The sequence below is a fragment of the Chiloscyllium plagiosum genome, unplaced genomic scaffold, assembly GCF_037043375.1.
Source record: "Chiloscyllium plagiosum isolate Xiang-an unplaced genomic scaffold, Cpla_swu_hap1 HiC_scaffold_12, whole genome shotgun sequence".
Taxonomy (NCBI): domain Eukaryota; kingdom Metazoa; phylum Chordata; class Chondrichthyes; order Orectolobiformes; family Hemiscylliidae; genus Chiloscyllium; species Chiloscyllium plagiosum.
The window spans coordinates 24,413,206-24,439,073 of record NW_028270150.1 but is presented as its reverse complement, the minus strand read 5'-3'; the positions used below and the strand labels follow the sequence as shown (position 1 = coordinate 24,439,073).

General features: G+C 39.6%; 1 protein-coding gene across 6 annotated transcripts in view; it reads left to right on the top strand.

Annotated features, from left to right (window-relative positions):
• Positions 1 to 25,868, top strand: part of erg (ETS transcription factor ERG) — a 269,795-nt gene that overhangs the window by 168,494 nt on the left and 75,433 nt on the right. For 5 of the 6 annotated variants that reach the window (XM_043701336.2, XM_087992514.1, XM_043701331.2 and 2 more), the window contains one exon: positions 4,225 to 4,442. In XM_043701336.2, the coding sequence (XP_043557271.2) occupies positions 4,225 to 4,442 (218 nt within the window). Of the gene's footprint in view, positions 1 to 4,224; positions 4,443 to 16,505; positions 16,601 to 25,868 lie in introns of those variants that run through there. The other variant, XM_087992515.1, reaches the window with a different exon arrangement.

The window sequence follows — 25,868 nt, the reverse complement described above, 5'->3', positions numbered from 1 at the left end:
TGTGTGTGAAGCCAGGAAAATACACCATATGCAGCAGTACTGTAGTCAAATCAATATCCATTTTGGATCTGGATATTTGATTTACAAGCTCATGGTCTTAGACAAGAATAAAGTATAAAGAGAATTGAATTCCTTTGTGTTGTGTTATGAATTATAAATTATATATTATTCATGCCCTCAGGATCTTTACGCTGAAGTTTTTTTCTGAAATGAAGTCACTGTTGTTTGTAGGCAACCAATTTGCACATACCATTGTTATACAATCCGCAATAAGACAAATGACGGTTTTGTTTATTATGGATGGAGGGATATTGAGAATAGACAAGACCTTGGTTTAACATCTCATCCTTAGATAACCTGTCTGAGTAATTAATGTTCTCATGACTGTGGATTGGAGCTTGAATTTACAATCTTGTCAATCAGAAGCAAGCATTGAATGACATTGACACCTAGCATTCTATTTACATTTGCAACAGTTGCAATGCTTAAAAAGACTAATATACCTAATGGTTTGTCACCTGGTAACTTCTCATGACCAGTCCAACTCAATATCTACACTATTTGTTGTTTCTTTAGTGAAGTATGGTTACTCACAGAAAGATGGCAAACTTTGAAAGTGCTGGATTTTAAACTGATGTCAATTGTAACAAATGTGCTTGAATTACACTTTCAATGATTGCTCTGCTACCACACTTTTTTTTATGTTGTATCATTCACTGTACAATAACTTTTGTTTGGTTAGCACCTCTCAAATGTTAATTCTGATCTCTCTCTCTCTCTGCACCTTCTGTGTGGCTGTAACACTGTTTTCTGCATTCTGTTCTGCTACTCTAATGCACTTTTTATGGTACGATCTGCCTGTATAGCAAGCAAATTAAAAGCTTTTTGTGATGTATCATTCACCGTACAATAAGATTCATTCGTCAAGGGCATAGGTCAGAGGTAAATGTAGAGTAATAGGGTAGGGAAATGGGTCTGGGTGGGTTACTCTTCGGTGTGGACTAGTTGGGCCAAATGGCAAGATTCCACACTGTAGGGAATCTAATCTAATCTAATTTCACTGTATCTCGGTACATGACAACAATGAATTAATCAATAAACAGATATGCTTATTTACAGTATATAAACTTATAGCTATATATTTAGTCTATTGTGTTGGTTCCAGATTATTCCAATATTGGATAGTTCAAAACCAGAGTGAAACCTGGCTTGTTAGATCCTAACTTTGTCTTTTCCAAGTGTGGAGCTTTGTTACTGAATACATCCACACAAAGCTTTCAATGTACTTTTGGCACCAAGAATAAAACATTATTAAACAAGAAAAAAATGAACAATACAACATTAGGCAAAAGAAGGAGGAAAAAAAAGTTGTTATAGATCTCAGGAAAAGGTTAAATTTCTCACGACCTCTTTTTATCCCAACAATATTCTTATACCCACTCAAACATCAATAAAGATTCACAAATATCTTTACATTAAATCTTCCTGCTCTGACAAAGGTAGGATAGTTATAACCAGCTTTCTTTCAGCAGTTTTCTGACCAGTCACTTCTTCCATTTATCCCTTCATCTGGTAAAACAAACTACCAGCAAAACTCACTCTTACTTTCACAACAAAAATGTGTGTTTCGTGGGGTGGCATGGCGGCTCAGTGGTTAGCACTGCTGCCTCACATTCGATTCCTGCCTCGGGCGATTGTTTGTGTGGAGTTTGCACATTCTCCCCGTGTCTGTGTGGATTTCCTCTGGGTGCTCTGGTTTCCCCCCACAAATCAAAGATGTGCAAGCCAGGTTAATTGGCCACATTAAATTGCCCGTAGTGTCAGGGGTAAATGTGGGGTAGGGGAATGGGTCTGGCTGGGTTGCTCTTTGGAGGGTCAGTGTGGACCCGTTGGGTCGAAGGACCTGTTTCCATACTGTACGTAATTTAAACTCAGTTGTCTAGTTGAATTGCCTCCATCCTGTACACATATTCCATGCAATCTTATCACTTGCAATTGACTGGATTGTTCTGCTTGTCTGTGTTGTTGAGCTACTGCCACTGGCTCATAACAGGTTTTCTTTTTGCCCTACTATATTTAACACACAGAACCACTCACCTCAAAGGTTTAAACATCATTTAAAATTTACATAAAACAAAATGAATCTCTAGACTTAGATTCACAGAGTCATACAAAACAGAAATAGACCCTTCGGTCCAACCAGTCCATGTCAAACATAATCCCAAACTAAACTAGTTCCACCTGTCTGCTCCTGGCCCGTATCCCTCCAAACCTTTCCTATTCATGTACTTATCCAAATGTCTTTTAAATGTTGTAATTGTATCTACATCCACTACTTCCTCAGAAAGGTCATTCCACACACAAATCACCCTCTGTGTAAAAATCTGCCTCTCATGCCTTTCTTAAATTTCTTTCCTTTCACCATAAAGATTTCTCCCCTAGTCTTGAAATCTTCCATCCTAGGGAAAAGATGAACTCTATTCATACCCCTCATTATTTTATAAATTTCCATCAGGTTGCCTCTCATTTTCCCACTCTCCAGTGAAAAATATCCCAGCCTATTCGGCCTTTCTTTATAACTGAAACCTTCCGTACTTCCCAGTAGTAAGTACCCAACTTCACAACACAAGCACCAATATTAAATTAACCTATGTCTGCCACTTCTTAACACATAAAATACAAAACAAAATTTAAACACAAAGTTATGCATTATTCTTAACAATTCTAGATATATACTACATTTCTAAAGGTGAATTGTAATTTACTGCTTTGAAATAAAATTATAGAGACGGGTATTAAGATAATTTTTGTGCTATTTTGTATAACCGTTTTATAGGTAATTTACTCTTATTATTCCTGTCTTAGGGTAGAAGTGATGCCATGAATTAGTTGTGTTAGCTAACATTTTCCTATTGATTTTACAATATTGTTTATGGGTTTTGGAGAAGGATATTAAAAAAATCTATCTTATGTTTCATTCCACTGCTTTTAGCTATCCCCTTAATCTCGTGCTGAATACTGTTCTTCAAACTGAGAGTGCCAACTAAATCAGAAATTAAAACAGAAAATGCAGGTTTGGCAGCATCTGCAGAGAGAGAAAAAGTCAGTGTTTCAAGATGAAGCCTTTCAGTCCTTTCATTCAGAAGCCAACCCCTAGTCTCTGTCAAATTGTATCCCAGTACTTGCTCCCCAAGAGGTTTAAAGTCCAACTTCACTTTCCCAGGGTCATCCTCTTTATATATTGTGCAACAGAATAATATTTTCCATCTTGTTTATAACATAATAGAATGATACAAAGTGAGCTACAATAGAATATAATCCCTACAGTGTGGAAACAGGCCATTCTCTCCAACTGGTCCGCACCAACCCTCCGAAGAGTATCCCACTCAGACCTATCCTCCTACACTATCCCTGAACCCTAGATTTCCCATGGCTAATGCAGCTAACCGATGCATCCTAAACACAATGGGCAATTTAACATGGCCAATCTACCTAATGTGCATATCTTTGGACTGTGAGAGGAAACCAAAGCACCTGTCAGAAACCCACGCAGACATGGGGAGAACGTGCAAACTTCCCACAGCCACTCACCCAAGGGTGGAATCAAACCCGGGTCCTTGATGCTGAGGCAGGCATTGAGCCACCGTGCCACCCCTTGAGGAATCCAAAGATGAAAATGATTCCAAACACTGTGAGATTTCTGAACTGAGCTGAAAAGCAGAGATGGTGGAAAAAACCCAATGAGCAAGCTATTTGAGATTATTACTAGGTCATTCTTAGTTTAACTCCTGGAAGAGACATAATATATGAAATAAAGATGGGGGAAATAGAAATGGAAAACACTCCCAAAAACTTGATTATTAAAGACTTGCCTAAACTACAAACAAATTACACAACATAACATCATATATCTATTGAAGAGAAGAAGCTCTAAATATTAACTCTATCTCAATTGTTGCCAATCAACAACACAAAAATTCAAATTTTGCACCAATAATATGAATTTGAGTCTTTTGCACTACAACATTTGAATCAATCATTGATTGGGGTTAACCAATAGAGGAGAAACAATATTAAATTTCCTTAAAAACTTACAGACATAAGTGGCAATTTTTAAATTGCATTGTAAATTAAGGTGGAAAATGACATCTCAATAGCTTAGTCAAAGATTGAGGTGCTCTAGGAGACTGTCAGATTTTATCTGCATATCTTTCTTTCTGACAGGAAGCACTATCAGTAGTCAGTGAAGACCAGTCCTTATTTGAGTGTGCCTACGGAACATCTCACCTAGCGAAAACAGAAATGACAGCGTCTTCATCAAGCGACTATGGGCAGACCTCAAAGATTAGCCCCCGTGTTCCACAGCAAGAGTGGTTGGCACAGCCACCGACCAGAGTGGCCATCAAGATGGAGTACAACCCAAATCAGGTCAATGGATCCAGGTAATGAACTTATTCAAGGAGTTGATTCAAAATGTTATTTGGACACTGTGTACCAGATACTTCCAAAATTATAGAATTACTTCAACTTATATCTTTCACTTGCTGAACTGCATTTTAATTCAGTCATGGCTGATGTATTTTCTAAATGCTAAATATAAAAGTCATACCAAAATGATTTTGAATGGTTGTACAAAACTGGAGTATCTCTGGGAAAAAGACACATTTTTGCCAAGATTTTTCATCCTGTACACATAAAATCATACAATGTGGAAGGGGGTCTTTGGCCCAACAATTCCACCACCAAAGATATACTGCTACCTATGCTTTTGTAACTTTCCCATGCTAGGCTCAAAGCCTTGTAAGTCACATTACTTAAAGTGCTCATCCAAGAACTTTTTAAAGGTTCTGTTTTTGCCCACCTCAACTACTCTCCCAGACTCCCACCAGCCTCTGTGTGAAAAAAGCTTTCCTCATATCCCCTCCTACCTTTCACATTAAAATTATGCATCCTAGTTATTGATCCTTTAACAAAGGAGAACACTACTTTCTAGTCACCCTGACCACGCTCCTCACAATTTTGAACACCTCGATCAGTTTCCCCTACCCTAACTTTCTCTGCTCCAAAAGAAGCAACCTGAGCCTATCCAGCCTCTCTTCATGGCTAAAATGCTCCATCCCAGGCAACATCCTGGTGAATCTCCTCTGCACTCCCTCCAGTTCATTCACCTCTTTCCTATAGTTTGGTGACCAGAACTGCATGCAGTACTTCAGCTGTGGCCTAATTATAGCTCTGAGTTGAAGTTGAGTGTCTGCTTTGATTCTCACAATCTCAGTCTCACTGATAGGTGCTACCAACACAAGGCTCAAAGGCAGGACAGAGTTGCTTTTGTTCTCTGATGGATCAGATAGTGATTACATTGCCACCTTCACAACTCAAGCCAAGTAAACTAAGAACATTCAAGTTCAATCACAAGTATTACATTATCAGATCTCGCCTCGGTGGTGATAAAGGCAAAATTGACTCTGCATCTCAGGATCAGTTGAGAGACAACTGTCTATGTGAACTCAAATTCTGAATGTCATCCAATGGGTCTCACAGAGAAATGTATTATTGTGAGTAGAGCAAAGAAACAGAATCAGTGTCATGTCCTATTGTTGTCTAGTTAACTAGCACTTGATTCCGACTCATACATGGAAGTTATGTTTGGTATAGAACGATGTTTAGTAGCTGTGGAACAGGTATCTGGAATTAACGGCACCATCTTCAGAAAAGGAGGGATAGGTTTTTTTTTAAAAAACGTGCGAGAAGTTTCCTCAGAATAACTTCAAGGGGGAAATCTACCATTGAAGTTTATAGTTTATGATTCATTTGAATCTTTCGTTATATTAACCTCTTGTAATCATTGCCAGAATTCTGCCGACACCACATTTAGCAAATAAAAAAAAGACACTATGTGATTGTGTCAGAGCTTTTAACAGCATGGAAAGAGACCCTTCAAACCATCATATCCATGTCAGTCAGCAAGCATCTATCTATTGTAAACCCATTTTTCCAACATGTGTTCATCTAGATACTTTTTAAATATTGCGTGGGTTCCTGTGTCTACCAAAACTTTAGACAGTGAGTTCCAGATACCCACAAGAAAATAAAACTTTCCTCAATTCCTCTCTAAAACTTCTCTTGACTTTAAAATGGCACCCCCGGTTATTAACTCCTTCACTAAGGGAAAGGTTTATCCCTATATACTCAATCCAAGTCCCTCATAACTTTGTACAGGTCAATCAGGCTCCCCCTCAGCCTTCTCTGCTCTGAGGAAAACAGTCCCAGCCTATCTGGTTTCTCTTCATAGAGAGTCCAGCCCAGGTAATGTCCTGATGATTCTCTTGCACACTCTCTTTCCTGTTGTGTGGCAACCCAATGTGCACAATGTATTCCAACGATGGTAATATACACTGCCATCATAACTTCCTTGCTATTGTATACAATGCCTTGACTAATAAATGCAAGTATCCCATATGCCTTCTTAACCTCTTTATCTACCTGTGCTACTGCCTTCAAGGATCTATGGTCATGTACACCAAAATCCCTCTGATCCCCTGTACATTTTTGGGTGTTACCATTCAATTGTACTCCATTGCTTGTTAGTTCTTTCAAAATGCATCACCCAATACTTTTCAGGATTAAATTTCATATACCACTGACCAGTCTGTCTGACCAATCTGCCTATATCATCCTGAAGTCTAAGGCTTTCCTCCTTGATATTTACCACAACACCAATTTCCATGTCATCTGAAAATTCAACAATCATACCTCCTAAGTTCTAGACCATTAATGTACACAACAAACAATGAGGGACCCAATGCCAAATCCAACATCACACCACTGGACATTGGTTTCCAGTCAGAAAAACACACTCCTTCTAACTACCAAGTCAATTTTGGATCCATTGGCAAATTGCCCTAGATCCCATGAGCTCTTAGCTTCTTAACTATATGACATATGCCATATGACACCTTGTTAAACGCCTTAGTGAAAGTTACATCAACTGCACTACCCTCATCTACACATTAAGCCACAGCCTTGAAAAATTCAATCACACTTGTTAGACATGATCTCTTCTCGACAAAATCATGCTGACTATCTTTGATTACACCATTCCTCTCCAAGTGAGCATTAATTCTATCCCTTGGAGTTTTTTCCAATGATTTCTCTACAAGAGATGTTAGACTCATTGGCCTATAGTTTTCTGGTTTATCCCTACCACCCTTCTTGAATAATAGCACCACATGAACTGTCCTCTGATCCCCTTGCACCTTTGCTATGGCCTGAGAGGAGTTGAAATTTAATGTCAGAGTCCCTGCAATCTCCTCTCTTGCCTCCAACCATAGCTTGAGATACATCTTCTCTGGGCCAAGGGATTTATCCATTTCATGTTGGCCATGCATTCTCACTATTATGCTTTTGAATGACTCCCACTGCTCTAACGTGAATTTTCTTGCAAGTAGCTGATTCCAGTCCAATTTGGCCATATCTTGACTTAGTATGTTAAAATCAGCCTTAGCCAGTTCAGAATTATTTCCAATTTATCTTAACCGTTATCCATAATTCCTTAAATGTTAGTGATTTCTGGTCTCTATCACCAAAATGGTCTCCCAATAACATACCTACCACCTAATCAGTGTCATTCCCTAAAATTAGGTTCAGCACAATCCACTCTCTTGTAGTACTTTCTACCTGTTGGCTTGAAATTAAGGGCTTATGCCTGAAACATCAATTCTCTTGGTCCTCAGATGCTGCCTGACCTGCTGTGCTTTTCCAGCACCATACTCTTGATCTTGAAAAAAATTCATGGATATATTTTAAGAATTCCATACCCTCTAAGCTTTTCACATTTTGTCTATCCCACATTAGGGAAGTTGGAATCCCCTATTATTACTATATTATTTTTATACTTAGAGTCATAGAGTCATCGAGATGTACAACATGGAAAAAGACCCTTCGGTCCAACGTCCATGCCAACCAGATACACTAACCTGATCTAATCCCACCTGCCAGCACCCAGCCCATATCTCTCCAAACCCTTTCTATTCATACACCCATCCAGGTGCCTTTTAAATGTTGCAATCATACCAGCCTCCACCATTTCCTCTGGCAGCCCATTCCATACAGGCACCACCCTCTGTGTGAAAAAAATGTCCCTTAGGTCTCTTTTATGTCTTTACCCTCTCACCCTAAACCTATGCCCTCTAGTACTGGACTTCCCACCCAGGGTAAAAGACCTTGTCTGTTTACCCTATCCATGCCCCTCAGGATTTTATAAAACTCTATGAGGTCACCCCTCAGCCTCTGACACTTCTCTGAATGTTGCCAACATTTCTATCTTTCTATCTGTCCCTGTCTATAGTGCATCCAGCAAAGTGGTTTCCTTCTTTTTGTTTCTGGGTTCTATTCATATGGCCTCATTTGAGGAACCTTCTAAGATGTCATCCCTCCTTACTGCATTAATTGACTTCTTGATTAATATTATGATATTAACTCCTCTTTTATAGAATCCCTACAGTGTGGAAACAAGCCCTTCAGCCCAACAAGTCCACACAGACCCTCAGAAGAGGAACCCACCCAGACCCATTCCCCTGTATTTACCCCTGATGTACCTACCCTACACATCCCTAAACACTCTGGGCAATTTAGCATGGCCAATTCACCTAACCTGCACATCTTTGGATAGCCCACCAACTTGCCTGAAGATTCTAAACAATGCAATATTGAGCTTCCAGTCCTGTTCCTCCCTCAACTATGTCTTTGTGATTGCAATGATGTCACTTCCCATGCATTAATTAACACTTTCCACTCATCTGCCTTACCTGCAAAGTAGCCTTACTACAGATCAACTCCATTTCCAATCCCTTTGCCAAATTATTTTAAATGACCACTAACTGCACTTGCAAACCTCCCACAGGATTAGATTAGATTCCCTACAGTGTCGAAACACACTATTTGGCCCAACAAGTCCACACCAACCCTCTGAAGAGTAACCCGCCCAGATCCATTTCCCTCAACGAATGCACCTAACACTATGGGCAATTCAGTATGACCAATTCACCTGACCTGCACATCTTTGGACTGTGGGAGGAAACCGAAGCACTGGAGGAAACACGTGCAGACACGGGGAGAATGTGCAAGCTCCACACAGACAGTCACCCGAGGCTGGAATCGAACCTGTGTTGCTGGCGCTGTGAGGCAGCAGAGCTAACAAAGTGAGCCACCGTGCCACCCCTAGGCGTTGGTCTCATTCTGGTTCAGGTGCAATCCATTGGACTAGCACAGTTCCAACTTCCCTAGAAATGGGCCTAGTTATCCAAGAATAGAAAACCCTCCCTTCTGCTTCAACTCTTCAGCTCTGCATCTGCTCTTTCTGCCTATTTGTATTATCATTAGAACTGGGAGTAATCCAGAGATTACAAACTTTAATGTCCTGCCTTTCAATCTGTTACCTAGCTCCCTAAATTCTTGTTGTAGGATTTGCTGCCTCTTTTTGTCTGTGTCGTTGGACCCAATGTGAACCGCGATTTCTAACTGTTCACTTTTCTCCTTTGGGATGCCTTGCAGCCATTCAGTGACATGCTCTGACCCTGGCCCCAGGAAGGCAACCCCCCATTGTGGAGTGAAGTCTGCAGAAATACCTGTCTCTATCCCTCACTATTAAATCACCAAATATTATTGTTGTCCCTCGTTTGCTTCTTCCTCCTTGTAAGGTAGGGTTTGTGCTGCACTCCTCAGAAGAACAGTCAATCACACCATAAGACTATGTGTATGGGACAGCCTAAAGGAGAGCCACAGCACCTATCATCTTTCTAAAGGATGAAATCAGTCATGGTCAACATTAAGGAGCTGACATCTTGAAGATGAATTTGGCCGTATTTTTCAGATTTGAACCAGGGAAGAGTTAGGAGAGGTATACCACTTCCAGTGTAAGGGTGACACTTATCTATGTCTGAATAGATTCAACTGATAATGATGTGATTGATAATGTTTCAATAGCTTAACTAGGAGAAAAGAAACTGAATAGGAAAATTAGATTTAAGCCAGACATGAAGATGGCTTTTTGAAGACATTTGCAGGGATGTCTGTTACATTATTGATCTGCATTTGATGACTCATATTTAAAATGATTAGCTATTGACTTTAGTTTGCCTGTCCCCTGTTAGTAGTGGGTTTTTTTCAAGGGAGGTGGCTCAGTGACTAGCACTGCTGCCTCACAGCACCAGGGTCCCAGGTTCAATTCCAGCCTCGGCGACTGCCTGTGTGGAGTTTACACATTCTCCCCATGACTGCGTGGGTTTCCTCCGGGTGCTCCGGTTTCCTCCCACAGGATCCAAAGATGTGTAAGTCGGGTGAAGTGGCCATGTGAAATTGTCCATTGTGTTCGATGCCTTTGTTGGGTGGAGATGGGTCTGGCTGGGTTAATCTTTGGAGGGTCGGTGTGGACTCGTTGGGCTGAAGGGCCTGTTTCCACACTGTAGGGAATCTAATCTTAAATTTTATAGTAGGTTTGGATTTTATGGCATACTAGCTTTGCACAAACTGGAATATGCACTGGAGCAAAGGAAACATCTATTAATGTTCACACACTTTCATTACAGCAAATCAAAGTGCTTTATAGAGCAAGATCTGCAAAGTGTGGGTTTAGTAATTTCATATTTGGGCTCCAATTTGCAGAAAGAGCTGGCAAAAGAACAAATTCATCCAGACATTAGTGTGACATTTCCATCTATTGTATCATTCTTCAATGACACAGTTGAACTTGGCTCAATTCATCACATTGTGTTCTTGAGAAAAAAAATCTTGCAAAAGTTTACATTCACTTTTTAATAAATAAAAAAGAACGTTTTGATTTGGCACATTTTCACATCCCTCAGATATCCAACAATGGTCCACAGCCAAATATTTGCTTTTGCATTGTAATTTCAGTCCATGTTTACAAGGAAATGTGGAAACTGATTTGAACACAGTAAGATCCCAGAAACAGCAATGTGATGAGATGTCTGTTAAAACAATTCACTTAATTTATACAATTCAATACAGCTTGAGAACAGGACCTTTGGTCCACCAAGCCTATTCCAATTCCTAAACCTTATTTAGAAGCACTATTTATTGCCATGCATGGTTTGTAGCTCTCTGTTCACCTCCGGTTCATGTGTCTATCAGGTACACGTTAAACGTTGTTAACCTGCCTGCTTCCCCTACCTCCATTGGCAGTGCTTTCCAAGCACCCACCAACTGTATGTGTGAAATCTTTCCCCCTCTCACCTTGAACCTGTGTTCTCTTATAGTTGACCTTTCCACCTTGGGAAAAGGCCTCTGGCTATCCACCCTATCTATGCCTTGTAGTGCTCTATCAGGTTGTCCCTCAGCCTCCATCTTTCCAATGAAAACAATCTGAGTTTATCCAACCTCTCCTCATAACTAAAATCCTCCAGACCAGGCAACTTCCTGGTAAACCTTCTCTGCACCCTTTCCAAAGCATTCTACATCCTCCTGGTAGTGCGGTGATCAGAACTGCATGAAATATTCCAAATGTGGCCTAACTAAAGCTTTGTACAGCTGTAACATAGCTTGCTAATTGGTATATTCAATGCCCTAGCCCATGAAAGCAAGCGTGATGTAGGCCTACTTGACCATCTTATCCACCTATGGTGTCATTTTCAGGATCTGTCCACCTGTGTATTTCTGTGTATTTCAATGCTCCAATGGTTTCTGTCCCTCATTGTATAATTCACACCTGAATTTGGTCTTCCAAATGCATCACCTTATATTTTTCCCTATTAAACTCCATCTGCCATTTCTGAACAAATCTCTTTTGACTGACATTGATTGAGGGACAAATGTTGACAATAAAACTGAATGAACTCCTGATTCTATAAATAAAATGTCATGGTAATGTACCTGTTATGGCAACCAGAACATACAGACTCCTTGTTTGGCATAACACAAAAATTTTGTTGAGCTCGCTGTATACTAACTTTTTTAACTGTATAGACCTGACATGAGTACATTACTGTGAATGCTGTAAGTCTGAAATAAATGTGGAAAACACTGGAAATGTTCAATATTTCTGTCAGCAGCTGCAGAGTGAGAAATAGAATGAATGCTTCAGGTTGATGAACTTTTGTCAGAACTAGCAAATGTTCGCGATCAGTATGTACTCAACAAGTTCAGAGGGAAATAGCAGCAGGTACGAACAAGCTGCAGGTAGCATCTACGGTTGAATGAAAAGCAGGAGATTAAATTATAAAAGGTTTACTATGTAAAGGTAGTAATGGGACAACTAAAGAAACAAGAAAGGCATCTAACAGAACTCTTTTAGAGCAGTGATTCTGATTCTTGATACAACATCTCTTCTGAAAAACTGGTTAAAACACTTTGCTTCTCATAGTATATAGTGAGCTCAATTAACATTTGTGTGCTCTATCACATTAACTCTGAAAGTCACCTCATCTTGCTGATCCCTTCTCCAATAATGTTAATAAGTCTTCTTTGTTAAAAAATAAGAAAAAAGAAATTGAGATGAATAAATTATATTGCCACAAATGAAAACTCTTAGCAAATGGTTTAATTTTTAAAAAGTTTTATTACCAGTGAATGGGAGAATGGTGGAATGCACAGTACCCTCTGCAATCTTTCTGAATTCTATCCGGACTGACTGAATGAAAGTCCTCTTTGTCAACTGGAAAGACTCAGAATGAATTAGGTTTAAGACAGCCTCAGCTTAACTCCCAGTGCACCCACTTAGAAGAAAACATCTACAAGGTGTCACTAAATTAACACCCCTGTGAAGGTATGGGACTGGGGGCCACACGCATCAATACTGTTTGAGATTTCAATCGTCAAAATGGATGTGATGCTTTTTTATTTCCTTCAGATGGGCTCGATTTAAAAAAAATCATGTGTGTTCTATAACAGACAAACTGTTCCAATCTACTATCCAAGGAACACAGAGAAGTCCCATAAATGCAGTATGGAGTTCTGTTCTGAGTGTGGGGATCTTGCTTAGCATATAGGATTGTAATTAGATTAGATTACTTACAGTGTGGAAACAGGCCTTTCGGCCCAACAAGTCCACACCGACCCGCCGAAGCGCAACCCACCCATTTCCCTTCATTTACCCCTTTACCTAACACTACGGGCAATGTAGCATGGCCAATTCACCTGACCTGCACATCTTTGTGACTGTGGGAGGAAACCGGAGCACCCGGAGGAAACCCACGCAGACACGGGGAGAATGAGGCGGGAATTGAACCCAGGTCTCTGGCGCTGTGAGGCAGCAGTGCTAACCACTGTGCCACCATGACGCCCACAAATGTGTTGTAACAGATCTGAACTGGGGTACTTAATATTGGTAGTGAGTGAAAGCCCAGCAATGACACCCCAGCAACTTCTAAAGATTCCAAAAGTTGGATGATCTTTTGAGTAAGAAGATTTTCTTTTGCCTCTTCAGTAAGAAGGCACGGTGGCTCAGTGGTTAGCATTGTTGTCTCAAAGTGCCAGGGTTTGATTTGACCCTGCGTGACTGTCTGCATCAAGTTTGTACATTCTCCCTGTCTCTGTGTGGGTTTCCTCCAAGTGCTTGTTTCCTCCCACAGTCCAACGATGTGAAGTGAGGTGAATTGGCCATGCTAAATTGCCCGCTGTGTCCAGGGATGTGCTGGTTAGGTGGATTAACCCTGGGAAATGCAGGGTTACAGGGGTAGGGTGGGGGGTGTGGGTTGAGGTAGGATGCACTTCAGATTTTTGATGTGACTTGATGGGCTGAATGGCCTGCTGCCACACTGTAGGGATTTTATGAAAACATTGAATTTGTTGGATAAATCATATTCCAGATGTTTCTAAAAACAAAGTTTTTCAGGCAATGAAAGTCTGAAATAAAAACAGAAAATGCTGGAAATGTTCAGCTCTGCGGAATGAAGGTCACAGCTAGATTACCTCTCATTAGAACTGAGCCAAAGTAGTTTCTGAGCAAATGCAGCGATGGGGAAAGGGAGTGGTGTGAAGTGGAACGAAGGATCTTCCAGGTCAGCAGGGCTAAAACAACAAAAAGGTTCCAAGGTACAAAAGGCCAAAGGGGTAAAGTGGGCAGAGATATAAAAATGTGTCCATTTTCTGTTTTTATTTAAGCTGTTTATATTGTGGGTGACAGCTGACAAATAGGGAAGACATTGTGCTCTTGTACAGTCAATTGGTTCTCATCCTGCACTCAGCCTCAGAATCGGTCAGGGTATTGGCTGTGGACCAGCAGTTTCATTTAGGTATACCTATAGCCAGGTATCAAGCCTAGCATCATTGTTCTTGGCCTAGCGAATTGATGTAAGCCTGAGGGTTCAGCTTTCTTTACAGCCTGCCTAAAATCAGCTATAATATAAATTGAATGTCTGAAGTGTTTATGACATCAAGTTTATGACAGTGTATTAAGTTTGTGTATGAATGGAACATGAGTTAGAGACTGGAATACCAATTCCCTGCCAAAAGTGCTTCATTTGTGTGTACAGTGAGAGAATTTACCTGATGGAATTTATGTGGTTACAAAACAAGCATAGAACTGAGTAACCTCTGCCCTAAGCTATTATCCTTTTGCACTAAATAGATATTTGAAAGGAATAAGCATTTATACAGCTGATCACCACCAGTAAGACAGAAATGAATGGTGTTTCATGTATGGCCCCTCAATTTTAGGTTCATTGAACTCTGCCAAATGACACCAGAGACAAACATTGGCATCCTGCTGATTGGAACTGAATACATTCATTGTGCACTGGAGTATATTTTAATGAGTGGGGAGCCAGGAACAGCATGAAAAGTCACCAGGACAATCAGTTTTTGCAAAGTGTACAGTTCCAAACCTGTCAAATCATTCAGTTACCATGAGGGCTCACTCAGCTTGGTTTTAAAAAGTGATTTGGTGTGCTCTTAAAAATAAACACAGCCCTGTGTTTAAGCGGGTGTTATGATCTGTCTCAGTCTGATCGTAAATCTCCCTCTCAACATTTCTCTCACATTGACAGCTGTGAGCATGTGTGAAGAGGGGAATTGATGAATTACTTTAATAAAATTTGGTAAGAGGACAAAATTTTTAAAAATCAAAGCTTAAAGATATAACATTTATTCCAAAATTAGAGAACTGAAAAATAGAAGTTTTCTCAAACAGTTTTGATAGACACACCTACCAATTTCTTTCACTGGAAACACACAATGAATTTCTAATGTGGAAAACAGACAGTTGCAACTTATGGAAATGTATGCCATTTTCATCGAATGAGTCACTAAAGTAGAATATCAGCAAAAATACAAACTTCTGAGAGTGATGAATCTTCTTTTTCTGTTCAATATGAGGAACTTGGTTGAGTAAACAGGGACAAATCATTGTTTGGTAGCACAGAACTTAAGCATTGCTAAAAAGAAATATGAAGTTGAACCTTTACAGCTTGCACTCATAAACTCCAAAATGTGAGGAAACCAACATGGGAAGTGGAACAGCAATTTATACATGAGCAAAGTGTGCTGATTGGTTGGCATGGAGATGCAACAGAAACTGTTAACTGTTTTAGATTAAATTTGAAACAGACAAGTTGAATTTGATTGGTCAGAGGGTTACTATGGAGATTCAGCAGGGATCGACTGTTTCCTTAGCCCTTTCAGTAAAAAAGGTGCAATGTGTGGATAGATTCCTTTTGCCTACAAGAATAGGGGCCTGTGTGTGAATCAATGTAGCTTCTAGCATTTTCAAAGGAATCAATTAAAATACACCCACATGCATAGAATTAAAAATGGGTCCACCATATCCAATGGTTGGACTCACAATTCAGAAACCTCCAGGTAATGTGCTGGGCACCTGGGTTTCAATGCTTGAATTTTAATTCATTAGAAATCCAGAATTAGAACGTAATGACGACCATGAAATCATTGTGAGTTGTTATAATACCATCTGATTCACTATTGATGTTTGGGGAAGGAAAATCCCATCCTAAAGTGGTCTGAGTTACATGTGATTCTAGACCCACAGGTTAACATCTTGTGAAATGGCCTAGTAAGCCACTCAGTTTAAGGACAACTGGAGATGAGCCAACAACGCCGTCATCCCATGAGTGAATTTTAAAAAAAGGGTGAGGGGGAAGGTGATCCTGTAGTAACTTCAAAAGAGGAATTGTAAAATTAATCATTTTCTGAGCTATATGACAGATGAGTGAGGGGAAAATGTCTGATTGGATAACTCTCATAGAGCTAGCGCATTCCTAATGGGAGAATGGCTTCTTTCTGTGCTGCTTGATTTGATGATGATATGATTATGCTGATCAAGGTGTAATGTTGCTCATTGGGAGACAATCAGCTGGACGGTGTTTGGTATCTGACTGGCTGAGCCTCTTCCTTGTGCAGGGCAATGCTCAATTCTCAGTGTTCTCTTGCTATCTGTCTCCTTTGATTTGAAAATCCACTGAGCTGTTCTTCTTTTGTTCTCTCTCATTCCAATAGGAACCTGAAACTATTCTTTCTGTGAAACTTTCTCTTCTCTACCCTGAACGAGCAATACCAGTCTGTTCTCCTTCCTTTACTATCCATTTGGGTATCCAAGGTGATGGTGAGCTGACCTCTCTGTCGGAAAATGGTAAAAGTCTGTTTTTACCTACAAAACATATTGTTTTATTTGCTACAATCATGAAGAGGATGGGGACTAGAATGGACTGTGGAGACATATTACATAAGCATTTATATGTGTGTGTATACATAAATATTTGTATAATATAGTTAGATGGACAGTAAAAGCAGAAACAATACAGGGCAGCCATGTTTTCATCAAGTCGCAGAACAGGATCAGGCACCTAAATGGTCTACTCATGTTCCTGTTGAATGTTTTTATGAATATTGAATGTATGTTAATATATTGCCAATGTTGCACACTTGAGTGGAGATATTGTAGACTATTCTTAGTCTGGGTAAAGATATTGTTTCCCAAATCCCCCTCTCTGTCCCAGACTTGTATCTATCATTTCACGTTGACAGAGACAAATGGTGTTGGTAGAATTATTCAACTACTGTCTTTCTCAGTGGTGCATGGGCTGCCTGAGTTTACAACAGGAAAATTTCTTTTTAAAATATCTCAAAATGAAGATTGAGAGTTATGGACAAAATGAAAAAAAGTTTCTTCTCCTGGCCTGAGTTGTTGTTTTTATTGAGTAATCGTTAAATTGAAAGCGAGTCTTGTGTGGTGGGAGTCAGTGAAAGTTATAAGTGACTTAATGTTACTTTTATCCAAAAAAAAAGAAAGAATGGCAGATGCTAGAAATCAGAAACAAAAACAGAACTTATTGGAAAAACTCAGCAGGTTTGGCATAGTTAAAATTTTGGGTTGAGTGACCCTTCCTCAGAACAATTTTTTTGTAGGTAGAGACTGGACCAGAACAGAAAAGACCAAGTCAAGGTAGGAAGGGAGGCATTCTGTGGGGTGGGAGTAGGCAGAAACAATGGGTCCTTGTGGGCAGTCCTGCTTGTGGATTTTTGCAAGAAAGTAGAGGCGAGCTGTGCGGGGTTAATCTTATCTTTTAAAATTAATTGTATAAAATATATTACATAAAATAAATGAAAATAATTAAAATTAATTTTAATTAACGTTGTCTAATTTTATTGATTAGATTAGATTCCCTACAGTGTGGAAACAGGCCCTTCAGCTTAACAAGTCCACACCGACCCTCCGAAGAGTAACCCACCCAGACTCATTTCCCTCTGACTAATGCATGGGCATTTTAGCAATTCACCTAACCTGCACATCTTTGGACTGTGGGAGGAAGCCAGAGCAAATGGAGGAAACCCACACAGACACAGGGAAATTGTGCAAACTCCATACAGACAGTCACCCGAGATTGTAAGGCAGCAGTATAACCAATGAGCCACCATGCTGCCCCAAATGGTTGGTGTAAAATTATTAGGTTGATATCTGCAGTAAAAATTATAAAACACTTGCATTTATAAGGTACTTTTCATTACCTCAGGACATCCTCAAGTGTTTTCATAGCCAATTAAGTTTTTGAGAGTAATAACTGTTGCAATATACATAGTGCAGACAGAGGCATATTTGTATGGATGCATTAAGTATTGGTGTGGAGAAATTGTAGGTGCAGAATCTGCGTAGTACCTTGTAAAGAATGAATTGGGGGTGGTGACAGTACAATTTACTGACTGCAATGGCATGTGTGGAATGCGTCAATAAGAATAAAACATGGCATACTGAATCTCAAACTTACTGACAAATAAATTGATCCCCGGTGATATCTCATGAAAAGTATGAAAACTTTCAATGAAGGTAATGCACGAGTTGAACTTGACTGAAATTATACCAAATATTCCAAGCTAAAACCCTCTGTGGAATATTATGGCTCCAGTTCTGTTGGGCTCATGGAAATGCCATATGTGGAATGCAATGGAATTAATAAAATAGCTCAACTTGTTGGCTTGCTATTCTGCACATTTTGCTCCATTCCTACGTTACAACTGTAAGTATACTTTAAAAGTTGGAAAGCACCTTGGGACATCCTGAGGTCAGGGAGGCGCCTATAAGTCTTTCGTCTCCTTTAAGACTGATGAAAGAGAATGCTCAGAATCTTCAGTGATACTAACTGATTGGAGTACCAATTTAGAAAAAAAGGTGGATACATTGAGGCTGATAGAACTGGAAGAGATTGACAGAGTCCATATATTCCAATCATCTTATTTTGTCTTGGAGAAATGGTCACTGATGTAACAGGTATTATGTAAAATATTACTTGTTGATGTTCTAGAGCAAAGGCCAAATGGCTTTGATTTAATGTCTCATCTTAAAGACAGCACCTTCAATTATGCAGCAGTCCCTCAGCACTGCACTAAATGTGCATTATTTATTTGTTCAAGATTGCAAGATGTGCTCAGGATTTCAGAGCAAATTACTCCAGATGTTGGAATCTGTACTGAAAACAACAAATACTGGAAATCACAGCAGGTCAGGCAGCATTTGCCTGACCTACTTTGATTTCCAGCATTTTTTGTTTTCAGTGCTAAAGATTTAGATGCATGCACAGTGGGCGGCACGGTGGTTAGCACTGCTGCCTCACAGCGCCAGAGACCCGGGTTCAATTCCCGCCTCAGGCGACTGACTGTGTGTAGTTTGCACGTTCTCCCCGTGTCTGCGTGGGTTTCCTCTGGGTGCTCCGGTTTCCTCCCACAGTTCAAAGATGTGCAGAGCCAGGTGAATTGGCCATACTAAATTGCCCGTAGTGTTAGGTAAGAGGTAAATGTAGGGGTATGGGTGGGTTTCGCTTCGGCGGGTCGGTGTGGACTTGTTGGGCCAAAGGGCCTGTTTCCACACTGTAATGTAATCTAAAAAAAATCTAATCTAAACTTTGCACACAATCTTCCATAGGTCTGTTGGATCCTATCAGAGTCTTAATAAATTTGTATTGTTCCTGAAAAGAATTGCTCACATTTGTTGCTCAGCTTCCATTTCTCCAGAATGTGTTAATTTCTAAGTGACTAATGGAGTGGTTGCACGACAGCTGCAATAGTGGCCAGCATGTTCATTATAGTTGGGCATAATATTTTTGTGGATATACACTTTGTCCTCCACTTGCCATTATCTGCCATTATGGCCATTTTATCAGTCTTTAGCAGAGATATTCTCTGTGAGTAATGTAAGTTCAGAGGGTAAAGTCTCTTTTCTCATAATCTCTAAATCTCCAAACAATACATATACAATTCTCTGAGTCACAGAGTTATCTAGAAAGGAGGAAAAAAAAACACAACTGAGACAAAAAAGGTTTATATTAATATTAGGCTTAACAATTGTCTCGCAATCCCATTAAAAGCCAAGTACTCAGAGTTTAGCCTGCATGCCCATTTCTGATCAGTATCAGAAAATGTTTGGTCAGAAATCATATATACAGTAGTTTAGGATGGCTTCCAGTACCTTCACAATGAATATTTTTATATATATTAAGGCCTTCACAAAAGAAAGGCTAAATTCGTAAGCTATTGAAATAGACCTGGAATGGTGACACTAAATTCTGGCAAGCTTTGGCACCTTCAGATGAATTGGAGACGAAATTGTAGAAAGAGAAAATTAATGTCTGCTGAGTTTTGGTGGGTTTGGAGTCAAAATGGTGTGGTGAGGGACAGATACATTAGCTGGTGACTCAGTCATTTAATGTGACATTGGAAAAGGCACAAAGAGTGTACAGTGTTGGGGCTGGAGAATTGGTACTACATTTAGAGTAAATAATGAGCCAGAACAGCAGAGTTTGCAACAACCACTTATTTCAAGATCAGCTCACTTGCATGTTTAATCATTAAAGTTTGATATGTAGTGAAATCTGTTGGAAGTCATTTAAATTCAAAGAGAGCAACAACCATTTTGATTTTTTGGTAGATGTTTGGTAAAGTTTATAATTTGAATAATTTCAAAAATGATGAGTTATTGGAAAAATGATGAGTTAACTCACTGGATTAAAAACAAATGTGGCAATAAAATCCTGGAAATTGGATATGATGCAGTCTGAGGGCATTAACAAGTGACATTTTGCAGGAATCTCCTCGAGGTTCCTGTAGTGATTGGAGCCAGGTGGATTCTGTTGACTATGAGATCCTTGATTGGGTTTGTTAACCTGGGACAATCAGGGAGCCCTTGCTGACCAATATAAACAGGCGATTCAGAATCTCATCAGTTCAAAGATTGACTCCGAGCTGACTGGACACAGCCATTGTACCATGTGCATGTAAATAAAAGGTGACTTGGTGATGGGATACCAGTCTCTGTGCAGTTAATTCAGTTCCTGAATCTTTGCACTCTTCACAAGAACATGGAAGAGGATAATTTTAGCAATACAACTTTTGTTCATAATGCCAAGTTGTGCTATTGTGTGTTTTATTTACAAGCGGCTGGTAGAATTGAAAGCAATCCCTAAAAGAATGATTCAATTGTCAAAGAATAAAAGGTATTGTTTAATGTGGATAAATCAAAATCTATATTATGAATGTAAACAATAAGCTATGATGAATGAGTATTAATAACAAAAGAGGAAAAGGAATAGGATTTGAATGGAATTGTTTAGGTCATTCATGATACTGATTAATTTTCTCAAAACAGCAGTGAATATAGATTTTTAAAGAGAGTGATTTTATGATAATTTATTCAACATGTTTAGTGCATGATAAACTCTGAAAAATAATTGGTTATGGCATGAATAAAAACTTTGAATCCTCCCTGAGCTCCAAAGGAATGGCTTCCTGCTCCCAAATTCACGCCAACCAGCCTCTACTTTCTTCCTGCTCTGAGAAAGGGGTATTGGACCTGCAACATTAACTCTGATTTCTCTGCACAGATGCTGCCAGACCTGCTGAGCTTTTCCAGTGACTTCTGTCTTTGTCTCTACTTTCTTCCCACTGGCTTTGCATGCAATTCCCATTGGAGTGAAATCTGGGAATTAAAAATTGCCAGAGGCATCCCATCAATGTGTAAGCTAATGGATTTCTGTCTCAAAGGCATTGTTCACTCATCCCTCTCCAATACTCAGATGTGCACTCATAAATGCACTCACACTCATGAACACTCACACACATACTCTTGCACACACACATTTGCACGCATACACTTACACACTCTTACACTTACACATTCTTACACACTCTCTTTCTCTCTCTCTCTCACACCCACACACACACAGACACGCTCATGGTCTCTCACATTTTTTTAATGCATACACGACTACATTTGTCTTCTAATTAGGAGAAGGCGATGGCCCAGTTGTATTGTCACTGGACTGTTAATCCAGAGACCCAGTGTTCTTAGGACCCAGGTTTGAATCCCATCTTAGAAGATAATGGAATTTGAATTGAATAATAGAAATCTGGAATTAAGAGGCTAATAATGACCATGAATCCATTGCTGGAAAAACCCATGACCAGTTAAGGCGGGGCAATAAATGCTGGTCTAGCTAGCAATACCCTTAACCTGTGAATGAATGATGAAAAAAATTAACTGTGGCATTATAATCACCACACCCCATCTTTCAAACATTGGAGATTTACTCAGCAAACTAGCACAAAATTATTCACCCAAATGTCTCAGATTCCGTTCCCAAATTAGCACCAAACTTCTGCCCAAAATATTTGTTGACTCTGTTGGTAAAAATATCTTCAAGCCTAGACTGTTCTTTGATTCTGTCTCAAAGCATTCCCTTATTGTAACAGAAATAAAACATGCACTGCCACTATTAATATAAATACATTATGTAAATCAGGCACAAGCTGAATTTTGTATTTTGAGGTGGGCCTGACTGTCCATTTGGAGTTAAAAATTTATCGTGGTGTTATTGTGTTTTTATTAATTAATTTACAAGATGTCGACATCACTTTCAGGTCCAACATTTATTGCCCATCTCTGATTTCCCTTCTGAATCCACTTTCTGAATGAAGTAGGATGCTTGCTGTGTCAATTCAGAAGACAATTAAAAGTTTGCTACATTGCTGTGAACCAGTTGGATGTTCCAAATTTCTCAAGGGCACTAGAGATGGGCAAGAGATGCTGGCCCAGCTTTGTCATGCTGACTTGGAGACAGTAAGGACAATCGATGCTGGAAATCAGAGTCAATAGATGTGAAGCTGGAAAAGGAGAGAAGGTCAGACAGCATCCGAGGAATAGGAAAGTCAATGTTTGGGGCTGAAGCACTCACTTTCCTACTCCTCAGATGCTGTCTGACCTGCTCTCCTTTTCCAGCTTCACATATATTGACTTGTGATATTCACGTCCTATGAATGAGTTTAAAAAAGAAATTGGCATTTCATGAGCACCATTATTAACTTCGTATTTCCAGAATATAAAACTGAAATGATATTTCTAGCTTCTATGAGAGGATTTGAACTCATGTGACTGAATCATTTGTCTGGACCTCTGGATTTTTAGTATTAGCAATCTAGCCACACAGCTACCATATTGATAACACTTTCCTTTTGATGGTTTTTATTCTGCTTTGAATTAAGTGTGCTTTCAGCCTACTTCCTATCTGTTTTGTAAGGGACCTCCATGAAGGTTCTGCAGACAATGTGAAAACAGATTTCAAAAAAACAGAAAATAATGTTCCAATAATGTTATCAGGGTGGCATGGTGGCTCAGTGCTGCCTCACAGTGCCAGGGACCCCAGTTCGATTTCATCCTCGGCAAGTATGTGGAGTTTGCACATTCTCCCAATGGTGGATTGGCCATGCTAAAAGTTGCCCCATAGTCTAAAGGAATGTGCAGGCTATGTGGATTAGCAAATGGTAAAAGTCCCATGCAAGGTGAGAGGGTTGCTCTGGGTGGGATGCTCTTGGGAGGGTTGGTGCAGACTCAACGGGCTGAATGGCCTTTTTCTGCACTGCAGGGATTCTATGAACTCACCCACAAACAGATCGATCACATGTCATTACATTAAAATGAAATCAGCATCATTAATATTCCAGCCTCATTTCTGTCTGCTCTACAAAGCTTGTGCATTTCACAATTGCCATTGCTCCAATGCTATGAATGCTAATCATTACCTTCATACTGAAGAACATATTCTCCATCTCAAGGAGATATCTACAATGAATTGTGTGGTCAAGGCTGACAAACAGTCCTGAGAAACTGTACATTAGTTGAAAATATTCAGGAAGGTTCTTTTGAGGAGATCAAAATGTATTTAAATGCTTTATTTTAGTTTGTTTCTTGTATGTAGTTTAGTTCTTTGGGAATAAAACAAAGGGGCTAAATTTCCTTTGCTTCTGCTCACTACTGTAAAATGGGTGCAAGGTCAGCAGAAACTCAATTTATGGTATAAACTGAGTTATGGTAGCAAAGTGGAAGAAGTGCCCATCAAAATCACTCTCTAAGTAAACACATAGATCAACTATAACTCAACAAAACCATCAGGTCATCTTAGCATTTTTTTTCCCAGTTGATCTCTGTCTAACAAATAGAGGGTTGACCCCTGGTCCAAGCAGTTAGCTGACCTGATTGGTTCTGACAGATTTGAGTCCCACCCTTTAGCCAACCTGATTAGTTGTAACAAGCTTCAATCCTGCTCTCCAGCTGATCTAATTGGGTTTGACAGTCCAAGTTATCTCATTGATTGATACTGACTAACTTTAATACTTATAAAGTAAAGCTGTTTTTTGCCCCTGCGAAAACCTGACACATGGAGAGCTTACACATATGGCTCACTGCTGTGGCAGGCCTACTTTTTGGCTTCAGGCCTTTTCAGTTGCAGACTAGTGGGGTTTATCTTGGGGGACAAAGTTGAAACTGCTTTCACTAAAAAATATTTGATACAAATGCCTGATGAGCCTACATATGTTTCGATTTGATGGCTTCATTTGCAAGTCTTATACTGTAGGACTGGGCATTGTGATTGTCCTAATAAGCATGCAGAAGAAACAAAAAATTATTCAGAATTTTCCACAGGTTTAAGAAGGGATGAAGTTAAGAATCAGATTAGGATATGCAATGAATCACCTTAATCGACTTATCTACGTTACTTATGACTTACTTATCTTCTGGATGTGCAAGAGTTAACAATGCTGCTTGTTCTAAGCTGTATGGAAGGTCTTAATGTTTGGAATTAAAATGTTCCCTTATATTAAACAAAACTGCAAACTCTTACACATTTTGTGTTGGGTAAAATTGAATTGTAAATAAGGACATGTCTTGAGATTCAAATCATTGGGAATAGGAGGGTTGCAGGGAGAATAGGAGAATGCAATGCTTAAACAGCTATGCTTTTACTTTAATTGAATTTAACAGTGAGTACATTGCCTTGGATAAGTTTGATAACAGCTTATAAGCTTTGAGAAGCTTGTATAATACTGAATAGTTCCATTGTTGTATGTGGTTTGCTGGCACTGGAGTTGTTACTTTGAGAAGTCTCATTTGGCACTAGGGATATGGGACCCAGATGAGTAACATGGGACCCAGATGGCATCCATTTAAACAGCGAGAAAGTGATGCCTACCTTAATAATTAACATTTTCTTGTTCCAGATTTTCTTCAATGTTTCAGTGGCAGCTGTAATGGTGAGGTTGAGGGTGAGGGCACGGAGCAGAATGGTATTTATTGTAGAACAACAATTCACAACTCCTGATTTCACAAAGGCCATGACATCAAAATTAATCATTTAAGAAAAATTGACTAAAGAGAGAATTACAGCCAAGTCACCCATTGCTCCAACAAAATGAATAATTGGATAACAATCAGGAATGTGAACTCTTGCTGATTTTCATCTCCCAATGTCAGCGGTACTGGAGTTAATTGAACTATCACAACCCTTGCTTTCTTAGCTGATATCAGTTAACTGGAGCTGAACCTGGTTTGTGTGACTTAATTCTGGAGCCACAAATCCATTGGGAAAGAACCAACATGGAACTTTAGACATTTGCGTGAACGTACTAGCCCTGACAGGACAGCAATGGAAACTAGAGATGATGAGTCTTGGAAATGTTGAGGGTGTGAGCTTATCCTCATTATTCTGTATTCAGAAGGTGTGTCAGAGATAGAGTTAAGCAGGGTGGGCAATTCATCTCTGTAACTCCTGTGTAGTGGGTCCACTTTTGCTCTCAGTACATGGAGGCAATGTGGACTTGGGTATTAATGGAAACTCAAATTTTGCTGATGACAGAAGAGGATTAGCAAACAGGGTTGGCTGTCTAACTCTCCAGCAAGTGATAGTGGCAGGTTAGCAAAACTGAAATGTTGTTTAATCAAGTTAAGGTAATGCACGTGATGACAAGACACTGAAGAATAGAAATAAACTGGGGATTTTACATTGCCTGAAAATAATAATCAAAGAAAGGCCAATAGGTTTCCACATGAAGCCATGCAGCAAAAGACCAAATAATAACAA